The sequence below is a fragment of the Chrysemys picta genome, chromosome 11 (genome assembly GCF_011386835.1).
Source record: "Chrysemys picta bellii isolate R12L10 chromosome 11, ASM1138683v2, whole genome shotgun sequence".
NCBI lineage: Eukaryota > Metazoa > Chordata > Testudines > Emydidae > Chrysemys > Chrysemys picta.
In genome coordinates, this window is record NC_088801.1 from 43,457,463 (window position 1) to 43,470,118 (window position 12,656).

The 12,656-nt window shown below is 41.9% G+C and overlaps 1 protein-coding gene across 2 annotated transcripts in view; it reads right to left on the reverse strand.

The window, feature by feature from the left end:
* Positions 1-12,656, reverse strand: part of PDE11A (phosphodiesterase 11A) — a 217,662-nt gene continuing 205,006 nt past the window's right edge. For both annotated transcript variants that reach the window (XM_065561907.1, XM_065561908.1), the window contains exon 20: positions 1-3,345. In XM_065561907.1, coding sequence (XP_065417979.1) covers positions 3,187-3,345 — 159 coding nt within the window. In that variant the 3' untranslated portion in view covers positions 1-3,186. The remainder of the gene's footprint in view (positions 3,346-12,656) is intronic.

A 12,656-nucleotide genomic window follows, 5' to 3' on the forward strand; every position in this document is an offset into this window, starting at 1 on the left:
ACACCCCAAACCTCTGCCATAGCCCTGAGCCCACTCCGAACCCCTCGGCCCCACCCCCACTACATTAATTTTGTTATGTGCACCAATATGAAGGTGATGTGTCACACATCACCTACATATTGCTGTACATAACAAAATTCATTCTGCACATGTGTGAGAAAAATTAGAGGGAGTACTGACAGTAGCTCTCCTTTCTGGGTACCAATCGATCATCCTCTGCCCCACCTGTGTCCTGCTAAACCCCTGTTGACCCCCATAGATTCCCTGTGTCATTGCGAACAGGTAAGGGATATATACTCCCTACAAGCCTTCCCTCCCCCATCTGCTCCTCCCACTTTTGCAGTGGAACCCAGCTGGATCTCTGCACCTGTGAAGGACAGGGAACTGAGCCTGGACTGCAGGATTTGGCCCTTATTCTACACTTTTCAGTGATCTCTCTTGTAATTTTTTCCTAGAATAAGCTTACAAAACAGATTTAAGTTCAGGCAAAGTTTCAGTTTCTCTAGAAAACCTGTTTTTGTACCAACCAACCAACAAACACCAAAACCTTTATAAATGAAGCTGACGCACAGTGAAAAAGGTCCCTGACACCATCTTAAGTTTGAGAACCAGTACTGAATCTTCCCCCATTTCTGAAAAAATGCAAATGTGTTGCCAGGATTTTGAGCTAAAAGTGTGAAAACTTTAGTGATAAGATATTTTTTTCCCCTCAAGACTTTAGTATTTCAATCTTAAAAACAATAGTGGTCAAATTCTGTTCTCACTTCCACCAGTAAGTACAACCCTACTGATTTCAACAGAATTGCATCAATGTGTTTGAAAGCAGAATTTGATGAGGATCTTGTTACACTTTTTCATTTGCTTTCTTGTTGTGGAGGAATAGAACCATTGCATTAGTCAGCAGTTTCTGAATTTTGACCCACAATAGAAAAGATACAACAAGACAGGAGAAATAGATGGAGGCAATTACAAATAGCCATTTGATTGATGGTTGACACTGTTAAGGCCTTAACTGTATGTCAGGTTGCAGCAGTGTTGAATTCCCATCACTGCCAGTGGGTGTTGCTATGGGCAACAGTGCACTGAAGCCAGTAAAAAGGAAAGGAAATGAGAGAAAACTCAACCTTGGAGGAAGCTATAGGATATGTACTTTAAATTATGGTACACTTACCAATATGCAATATCAAAATTCAGGAAAGCTATGTATAGCTGCCAGTAGTACCAAGTCAGTCATGGTCTCTGCTTTTCCCATAAAGCGAATATTCTATAAATAAGTTTTATACAGGTTTACAGCAGACTATCACAGCTTTTTCATTACTGGGGAAGGAGTGAGGAGGTGGAGAGGTAACAGAAACAAGTTCATACAGTGCAGGTATTCATCTCTGTATAGCATAGATTTCCCCTCCCCCCCCTTCTCTTTGGTAGCAAACATGATATGGTTCAGTAGTTTAGATCACTAGATTTTCTTGCAGTGGTTCTGGAATCTAGAGGCATTCTAATGTCTACACAAATTATAAGTCGTACAAAGTATTTTAATAAATGGACATCTTTTTTAAAATTGTCAATTAGGTAGTGATGGTCAGATTTTCAAAAGTGCTCAGTGCCCACCTGATTTAGGTGCCTAGGTAGGAGAGGATGGTACTTGGCTCTTTAGAAAATCTGGTCCTATGCGTAATTCTGATTTCAGTTATACCAATGAAAATCCAGAGTATCTCCACTGAAGTTAGAGGAGTTATTCTGGTTTGACACCAGGGTAAAAGAGATCAGAATCTGGCTTTACTTTATTATGCTGTTTTTACCTAGTGGTAGGCATTCCTAGTTTCAAAATGACATTGTCATGGTCTCCAATAACTGATGACCATAGTAACTCTCTTTTTTCCTCAATAGGGCACTTTCATGCTTAAGAAGCCCTAAAGGTGGGAAGCATTCTATCATGTGTCCTCTTGTATTCAGGTGCTTGGAATAGAGCAAGCAGTCTCAGATTACAGAGCTGTTTTGCCAAGGATCTCTGCACTAACTGGAAGAGGCCAACTTTCTTGTGCTAGTGTGGTCACTGAGAACTAGACATGTTTGAATTCTTGATCTATCACAATTGATTAAAATTTTATTTGCAACTGTTTATCAGATATGTGACCTTGGATTTGCTTTCTGCTAGCTGTAATAGGGTAAAAGAGATGATAAGAGAAATAAGAGGTAGTCCATATCCAGTGTGATGGTACTCTATTGCCCCCCGCCATTTCTTATGTGTAATAGTCAAAATATTCATCTCTGTTGAAAATTATATCAGAAAGACACATCCATAGTAAATTCTTCAATGCAGATTCTCTAGAACAAGGAAATACATTTCCTTTTTATCCTATTTTCATTAAAGGCCATTAGTCCTTTCCTTGGGGGACAGTGCAACTTAAAAAATGAATGCTTTAAAATAGTATTTCTAAAAAAATGAACCCAAATTACCATGCAATAATTTTTGCCTTTATACAAATTTCCACCTGCAAAGTAATTCACTGCATTGTTAATATGAATATCTTAAGGGAGCTGGGACAGGTTGGTATTTTTAAAGATAATAAAGTTTGTTTTTAAATGTAGCAAAGACAGGCAATTCTAAAGGCCCTGATCAATCACTAAGAAGCTTTGTTGTAAAAAAATACTTCTGTAGAATACAAAGCAGGCTTTTCAGAACACTCAAGCATAAAAGAGGAAGGAAGAATGAGAGAACATTACAAAAGCAGGCATAATTGGTTCATAACAAATACTGAAAATATGCAAAACAACAAAGTAATTACACACTATTCTGTTTTCCTGCAGCTCCTTGCATATGCATTGATAAATGTGCATTCCAAGTCTGCTCTGTATTATTAGTTTTATTAAGCTGTAAGTTCTTGTATTTCAGTCTGGTGTGTGTGTGTGTGTTTTGGTTTTTATTACAGCAGCAGTTGAAATGTGGTGGAGCTGAATGACTGCTTCTTGTGGTGTATCTTCCATGTGACTCCAGATATCAGCATCATCTTATTACAGGCCTTCTTTTCAGACCAACTGAACTCCTACGTAAAAGCCATGGCCAGCAAAATTATAGCCAATCAATTAATCATGTCTGTGGAAGCATTTTTTAAAAATGATGTGACTAAGCTTACAACTCTGCCTTTCAGACATCTGTCATCATAACAGCAGCTGACATTCGCAGGCTTAATGTATGTCTTCAAGAGACAAAGTAAAGCTGGAAGATGAGGAGGAGGGTACTGTCTGGGAGAGAAGTGTTTTCTGGTGCAGCTCCTCCCATTTACCCCTGTTTACTGCCACAGAGTCCAACATGGGCTTCAGTTTCACATTCACCTTCACTAGAGACTGAAAGATTAAAAAAGGAAGAGAAAAAAAACAAATAAATACTGACAATATTTCTGATTCTCTGAGCCAACGTACAGGGAACAATTGGATAAAGGGAACCTGTTAGCTGCACCAGTATTGACAGCCCCAAACATTCAAAAATCATGAGTTTGGCTTAAAAATCAAAACATTTTAAACAATACATTTTAGGTTCTTTTTTATTTGTCTTCTGGGTTTGAGCTTTCAGGCTGTAGTCAGGTTACATTTTCAAACGTCCCTCCACAGTCATGAGGATTAGAAACTTAGGGTGATGTCCTCACCCCCACTCCAGCCTCTTTACACTGCTCCTTTACCCAGTACAACAGCTCGAAAAGTCCTGTATGCAGACAAGGGAAATGTTTTCCATTGTAGGAACTGGGGCAGACAGCCATAAGACTTTCTCTCAAGGACCCTTTCACAATTCCCAGGTGTATACAGGGTATGTGTGGGAGCAGGGCCGCAGCATGCAGTGCTATGGAGATTCCAGGCAGCAGTGTGACCTGTAGAGTAACTTGGGAAGGCTGCTAAAGGCCCCTCCAGCCCCTGGGGCAGCCCACGATCAGAAGGGGGCACCTGTAGTTCCTGGAGCTGTGAGTTCTGTGCTGAGTCACTTAGGGTATGTTCTTAACTTGGGTTAGCTAACTCTGGTTAAAATAGCAGTGAAGACATGGCCACTGGGCTTAGCAGCTCGAGTTAAAGCCTATAGGAGAGCCTGGGGTTGAACTCAAATTGCTAACTGGAGTAAAAAGTCAAGTTCCTGTGCCTTTACTGCTATTTAAACCTGGGTTAGAGAATGTGGGTTAGCTACCCTGGGGTAAGCACACACCTTTTTTGCAGGTTAGTCGTACCCTAAGCGGCTCGCAGATCAAAGGAATGGTTTATATGCATCCTACTGATCCTGGGCTGCTCCCGGGGCTAGTGCAGGGGTGGGCAAACTACAGGCCGCATCCAGCCTGTCAGACGTTTTAATCCGGCCCTCAGGCTCCCAGAGTGGAGTCTGGGGCTTGCCCTGCTCCAGCTGGGGAGCAGGGTCGGGAGCTTGCCCCACTCCATGCGGCTCCCAGAAGCAGAAGCATATCCCCCTTCCCGCTCCTATGCGTAGGGACAGCCAGGGGGCTCTGCATGCTCCCCTGCCCCAAGTGCCCCCCCACAGCTCCCATTGGCTGGGAACCATGGCCAATGGGAACTGCAGGGGCAGCATCTGTGGACAGGGCAGCGCGCAGAGTCACCTGGCTGTGCCTTCACATAGGAGCTAGAGGCAGGGCATGCTGCTGCTTCTGGGAGCTGCTTGAGGTAAGCACCACCAGGAGCCTACACCATTGACCTTCCATGCCCCAACCTCTTGCCCCAGCCTTGATTCCCCCTCCTGCCCGCCAAACCCCTCAGTCCCAGCCCAGAGCATCCTCCTGCACCCCAAACACCTCATCCTCAGCCCCACCCCAGAGCCCCTAGCCAGAGCACTCATCCCCCCTGCACCTCAACACCCTGCCCCAGCCTGGAGCCCCCTCCTGCACCCTGAACTCATTTCTGGCCCCACCCCAGAGCCCGCACCCCCAGCCGGAGCCCTCACCCACTCCAACCCCCAATTTCGTGACCATTCATGGTCCGCCGTACAATTTCCGTATCTAGATGTGGCCCTCGGGCCAAAAAGTTTGCCTTCCCCTGGGCTAGAGACATACCCTTAGAGGCTCAGCATAGAATCTCACCCTGACTTTTTGTTTGAAATGAAAGCCAAGAGTCTCACGTAATCACTTGTCTCCATCTGCTGGGGCTCTAAGTAAAACACCAGATATAATGAGACAGTAATATCATGCAAGTTCGCAACACAAATAGTTTAGTCTTCCTTTACTCCTGTGAGTCATGCCATTGATATCGCTGGGGCTACTCAGAAGGGTAAGGGTTGCAGGATCAGTCCCTTGGTTGCTGGTAGCTATGAAAAGGAGGCTTATTAGTTAAATGACAAGATGCACAAAGTTGAAAAGAGTTCATGGGTTTCACATGAACGAGCCTCTGATCCCCTTGATGATGGGGGAGCTTAGATTTCAGGTTATGTGGGTAAGCAACCCATCACAGTCAGCAACTGTCAGCACCCGCATGTGCTTTCCAAGGCTGGAGCTGCATCACCGCTCAGCTGAGTTTAGAAGTTCACATAACACTCACGTAAGCTGCACATAGTCAAATAAAGAATGTGTATAGCAACTTGAATAAAGCACAGAAGTAGGTTCTTTTTCTAGTCTCATTGAAACCAACAGCCTTACACAGGGCTTGACCTGAAGTCAATGGGAATTTTTCCATTGACTTGAGTGGATTTTGGATCAGGCCGCAAATGACATAGCCATGCTAGATCTTCACAGGAAGATTACTAGAGAGGTATATTTTCCTTTTAACCGAAAACCTTTACTTTGGCACTATGTATGTATGCTTGAGAAGTCACCATTTGTACCCTGGCTCTGACACTATTTCCAAAGAGGGGGCCTTAGAGAAGAATGGCAAAGCACAATGCCTGCTATGGAGATTCCAGGCAGCACTGGACAAAGCAGTATGCCTCCTAAGTCTGAAGTGTATGGAGCCCTGCATTGGTCAGATGTGCTAGATTTCAGATAAAGGAAGAGTAATCGCTCTTTGTGCAGCCCTTTTCATTAACAATCTACTAGCAGGTTGAATAGGCTGCTTTCTGTGATGGAATGTAAAGGGCATGTTTGCAGTGTGAAGCAAAAGGTGGAGGAATGGGGAGAGAAGGGAGAATGAAGGATCAGACAACAAATATTAATTTTATAGGCATGCAGAATGTTTAAAAATAGAGGGGTGAGTAGGAATGGATTTTTTGCTGTTAATCCTGTCATTTAAACCAAATCACCAAGATGTTCCCCTGCAATCAGCTAAAATGGCCCCAGGAGCCCAGAAGATTGTTCAGAATTGTGGGTTAATATGGGTACCCTGCAAGCCATGGGGACTCGGTTAGCTACTGAAGTTAAGTCTTGGTAGCTTTTTAATTGAGTTCCTGCATGATAATTAAAGTTCAATGGCCTGATTTTAAGATGTGCTGAGCACTTGCAATGTCAGTTAATTCAGTAGGAAATGCAAGTGATCAGCATTTTTCAAAATCAGAACATAAGTAACTAATTGATTTGTCTAGGGAATGGAGTAAATCTACTGTGAAGTGCTTCAACTATGCAGTTGCCATGGAGTAAGATATGAAGCCCAGTGGGACGGGTTAGAGACAGGGCTTAAAGTGGTCTCCCAATAACGTCCAGAGATGTTATTGCCTGACAGTGGCATTTCATTACTTTGTAACAACATTTTAGGACTTAGCTTGTTTAAATGAATAATGTTTCTATTGGTGGCAGCTAGCCCACCTCTGAGCTCTATGGTTTTAGCCCTTTATTTCAGAGCACTATATATTTTTGCAAACCTATGTGATACAGCCCAATATAAGCTTTAATATCTATGGTAGAAACTCATTGCTGGTGTGGACAGCCAACCCCCTCCAGAATTCAGAGGCAATTAGACATACAGGCCCTGATGGCAGTTCACCAGGAACTTCCTATGCAAAGCAGTCAGCTTGTCATGGTGATGGCAATGCTTGCACATATGTACATCAACAGACAGGGCTAGAGCTGGCAGAAATGTCTTTAATTTTCAAAATTTTGATGAAAATGAATGCACATTTTTGATAAAATATTTTTTTTAAATCACCACTTTTGAACTGTCGTGAGGCAGAAATATAGCATTCTGCACTCAGACCTCGTGACCTGAAAGCACAGAATGATCTACACATTGCCCATGCCGTAGATATTTACACTGATAATGTATATCTGCCTACAGTGAATTTAAAGGAGATGTAGGAGACTGGGAACTAGGGCCACGTGGCACTGCCTCATAGTGGTTCTTCAGTTCCTGGCAGACTCTGTACTGGCCTGCTGTTGTGCAAGGTCTGTTGCCCCTGGTCAGAATAACACTTCTAAGCCAGCATGTCTGCTCTGAATGCCTGTAGCTTGTACAGTATGGGTGATAAGGGGGTCCTAGAACCAAGGCAGGTCTGTTCTTTGCTTTCTGTGGCCCTAGTCCAGTCCATTTCCCAGCCTGCTGCACAGTCAATATCCTTATCTGTAGCAAACCAAAGGTAGTGCAGTGGTGGCTTCATACTGGTTGATGAAGGTGGAGTTGCTGGTATTATACATGGCCAAGATATTCTGCTGCCACAAGTACTGTGCAGTACCTCTGCTTGGGGTTTCCACTGTCCCGATGGGTACATTAACATGGACCAAGCTAAGCCTAAAGGACGAAATCCTGCTCCTAGCTCCTAAAAGGGAAAACAGTATTGGCCCTAGCTGTACTAAGAATGGATCCAACCATACTTTTTGAATCACAAGTTAATCAACATATTTTGTGCGCTGTGAACATCTTTTTGATTCCCTATGTGGAGATACGGATTGCTCGTAAATTTGGATTTAAGTGTATATTAACAGGGCTAGTAACTCAGGGATTTACAGACTAAATAACAAGGATGAGGATACTTTTAGGATACTTCATGTACTCCTTAACATTACCTAAGGATATTAAAATTGGGTAATATAAATTAAAAGAAATATTTCACAAAGAATAAACCAGATCTTTGATTTTTAGTCTTATTACATCACAGGCAATTAATTCTTATAAATAGTTACAGAATATGGAGTGTAATCTTAAAAAACATTAGCTTGCGTTACACATTTATCAAGCTACCCTTTGTTAGAAATGCTCCACAGTGCTGATTTTGCACAGAGTATATAAAATGTCTTTATTCAGACAGCGACTTGATGTTTAAAACACTGCTTCTGTATTGTATAGTTTGGCTTTGAGACCCCTTTATTTTGATCTACTCTTAATTAAAACTACTACTATAATTCCAATGGAAATTAGCTTTTCTTTTATTTTTTCCAGTAACCAAAGCATTTCACTAGGATTTTTCTGATACAAACTACACAAACTGGATTATATTTGTGCCTGAGATGTAATTAAAAACTCATTTGATTACTATATTTCTGGCCCTCTTTTATTTATTAAATTCCTCTAATCACTTTTCTTTTATGAAGCTTCTGGGAAATTATCTCAAAAGCAACACATTTCTCTCCTCCCTGGCAGGTTCTTGAACATTTACTGCATTACATTCATACCATTTGTCCATGATCTGAATTAATTCACCAATTAATTCTTAAAGCTATTTAAGTTTATTTGGCTCTAGCCCAATCAGGGTTATACACCTCTGGCTCTTTGTTCTACAATTTACTTTCCATTTTACTGAATGAAAATCCCTTGAAGTACTGTTTCTTCATGCAACGCTTCTCTTTCATTTATTCCTCATAGGAACTGCCATGCCAGTGATCTAGTTAATTTGGTGTCCATGTTCATAAAATCCAGTCCAGCTCCTACTGATGCAAATTTCCCATTGACAAAGGATTGGTCCCCAACAGCTGCATGAAATTGGATGCTTCAGAAAAAGTCACAAACCACCAATAATGCACCTGTTATTGTGTTCGTCTTTGTACCCTAGGAAAATTTCTCTATGACCCCCAGCTGGTGATCAGCTTATGCTCTGAAGCATGAAGAGAATTCAACACTGGCAAGGGGTTTCCACCTCTAACTTTCAACCTGAAACCTGTAGGCACACAAGTAGGCCTACTGATGTCAATGGTATCTAATTGTCTAGTCACATGAATAACAGGTGCAGGACTGGGCCACAAGATTAATATTTATAAAGTTATCCTAGCCAGTGTAAATGCTGTTTGTCTCCATCTTCCATTGCAAAAATGTTAAGAAAACATTCATGTTGGCTATCTAGGAGGCACTCAAAAATTAGGAAATACGAGTGAAGTTGGCACGTATAAATATACCTCTTCCCCTCTGTGTCTATATATTGCAGATTTTAAATATATGATTAAATACTGTTTCTCAAATGGTACTGTATCGCACAATTTTTTCCCTCAGTTGTAGTATCTTTTGGTTACTCTGCATAGGCCACACAAAGAGAGAAGGAAAGTTCATGTAAAAGATGCATAGTGAATGAGGCAGGAGCTCTATATATTCACTGTTCATTTTATAGGATGCAGCTGACAAAGGTGTAAGAAAAAAAGTCTGACAAAGACTTTTATTACTTGAAAAATAGTGTGTGACTGTGTCATGGAAGCTGTCATAATGCTTTGTGATAATGCATATGCATAATAGGGCAGAGTTAAGGCTATGAAGGCAAACAGGAAAATATCAATGGGAGGATGGCAAACAGTGTTGCATGCCTGGGATCAAAGAGGGTAAGATTAGATACGTTTTTGACTGGCATACTACTGGCTTTAACAGACTGTGCTGCAGCTGTTACAAATGTTGCCTGTTACTAACTGGTGCATATAGTCAAGTAGTCTGAGCGGAGAACCGAGGGACAGGATTTCTTGACTTTTTATCCTGGCTGACACTGACTCCCTCTGCAGCCTAGGACAGATTAATGAACCCCGCTACCCCATTTCCCCCATCTGTAAAATGTGGATAGTAAATCTTGCCGACCTTACAGAGGTGGAGTAAAGATTAGGGTATGCCTGCACTGCAAGTGGAGGTGTGAGTGCAGCTTGAGTAAGTTCTCCTATGCTAGCAGTGAAGACATGGATGACAGGCTACAGTGTGGGCTGGCAATGCAAGTGTGTAGCCAGGGCCATGGCAGGCAAGTGCCATTCCATTTTCACTGCTATTTTGCCGTACTAGTTTAATTAAAGCTAGTGCAGGTATACCCACACCTGTGCAATCACACCTCTCATTGCAGTACAGACATACCCTTAGTGTGGTGTTCTGTGCTGTGTAATAATGGCACCCTCATGCTCTGAAGATCTGATCCCTGCTGACTACGTCAATGGGGCTACTCATGGAGGAAGATGCTAGTCAGCATGAGTAAAGGATCAGAATCTATCCTGTGTTCAATATCCATATAGACGAGGTGAGCATTGAACCAGGACCATTGTGGTCTTTGACAGCAGCTCAGTCAGTGTGTTTAAGGAATGTCTCCTGGTGACAAAGTTACCAGAAAGGGTGCTGAGTTTTCTATCATCGAAGTTGCTGCTAAAAGAACGTACTAAACTGTTTGTGTCCTTTACTACTAAAACTCCAAACATGAATTCCTGGCACATGGACATTATTTAATAAAACACAGCTTGCAAAGGAAAAATACATTTGCCCAAATAAGCATTCCGCTGGAGCCCTACATCCAATCACTGCAGGCATAAGCCTATGGTATGAGATGGGGTCTTGCCCTGTGCTCCAACAGTTAATAAATTAGCTCTGTCAGACTAGTGAGGTAAGTTCCAGAGTTGGGGAGCCTCTGCTAAGAGCACTTAGCTAACAGCTCCCAGACAGTTTAAATCTCAGGACGACTGTTTCCTTAAGGGTCCCCAGAGCAGTGTGGCTTGGGAGAGAAGACCTCTCTCAGGTAGTCCAATGTGCTGTGTAAATCAAACTCAGCATCTCACCAAAAGCCAAACTGAGTCAGGGAAAGAATGGCACCTACTGAATCACAGTTACCATTTTCTGCAGGTGCCAGGATTTTCATTGGAGGCTCCTATCCAAATATTGACCAGTTCTGACCTTGTTTAATGTATCAGCTTTGACAAGATTGCAGCCCAAGGAAGTATGGCTGCAGGTCTAATATTTATAAAGCAAGCTATGCAATAAGAGCACAAAAATTCTGTTTTATTTTGAGCATGTCAGAATGTTATAGGTCTCAGTGTTTACTCTGCTTTGGAATCCACTGATTTCTAATGACTCATTTTTATTGTGTAGGAACTTCCTGATTTTGGAAGGGAGAGTTAGCGACCAGAAAGCCATAGAGAGAAATTCAGATGAGGTAGAAATATGTGATGCTCCACTAAAGTCGATGGGGTCACAACAGAGCTGAACTGGACCCCAAGTTTTGCTGATGTGGCTTTCATAAAAGAATATATGGGCCAAAGGTGAACCATTTATCTGAAACTCCTTGAATATTTTGAGGTCAGAGGAAAATGGGACCTGCAGCTGAGCCCCCACAGCTTTAGTCTGACAGAAGATGTTCTGCAAAACCAAAATCATCCCTTGGTTTGCTATCGCTACATACAGTACTGATAAACAAATCTCTCTTGCTAAAAGAAGTCTGTTTTCTGGAGCCTTGCTACAGAAGATGAAGGACAACAGTTTGAATAGCTTCCAGAAGCCTCTTTATGAAGTTGTGTGAGAACTTTGCTTTGTTTATGCTTTTGTTTTGTTTCAGCTTCTGTTGTCAGATCCAGATTTAAAACTCCAAAAGAGTTAAGTGCACCACAAGAGGAGGCTGCAGTTGTAGAAAAAGACTGCACTCTCCCCATGTTGGGTAGCCCATCAGGGACGAGCACAGCCCCCAAAATCTTGCCCGGGAAGGTATGTGGCTAGCGCAGCTAGAAGATGCACTTAATCATTGTGTTCCTTCGAGACTTCTGCCAGTGAAGTTTTCTGGAGCCTACCAATATAATTTACAGCTGCTATCTCCAATGAAACTTCCAAAGGAGGGCAGTGAAGAACACAGTGCCTGCCCTCCCTAGGGAATGAATCCACCTGGATGTAGAGACCCCCAATGGTGCAGGAGCAAACTGAGGAGGGGTGATATGGCACACAAAATATATGCAACATCCTCTGCATTGAACAGTTATTAAAGTTTCCTTCTGGTGATAGCAAAACATTCTGTACACTATGAAAAGTAATGCTGCAATATCTGTTTCTAATAAAGTTATGGCTGGATGGATTCATAAAACAAACTTTTTTATTGATAAAAATGACCCATATGCTATAATAAAGAAAAAGTATATTATACATGTAAGTGCTTTGTAGAAAAGCGTACTCTGATCAGAGTCAAAATTGTTGTCAAAGGGAAGAAATGTGACTGAGAGATTGGAAATCTATTGAAATAGCTCAATTGATGTGTTGCTACAGTTTCTAGGCAAACTGCTAGTCCATCTGTTCATAATAACTTAATAAAACCAAGGAATCAGTATATTCCTTTTCCCATGAGAAGATGGAATACCAATGTAATGTTTTATTTGGTTCTGCAATTCCTGGTTTTGCTCTTGATCCCACATATTTTAACAGTTTGGGCAAAATATGAGATGACTCTATCCCTTTCCTTTCAACATTTGTTTTGAGGAGCGATCAATGCCTTCTGCCTTGCCGTTAGATAGATTTTGAAAAACTCGTTAATCCATATCAGTGTCATATCCTTATTTAGGTCTTTAAATTTATCCTCAGCTGGGGAATTCTGCAGGTAACTGTGA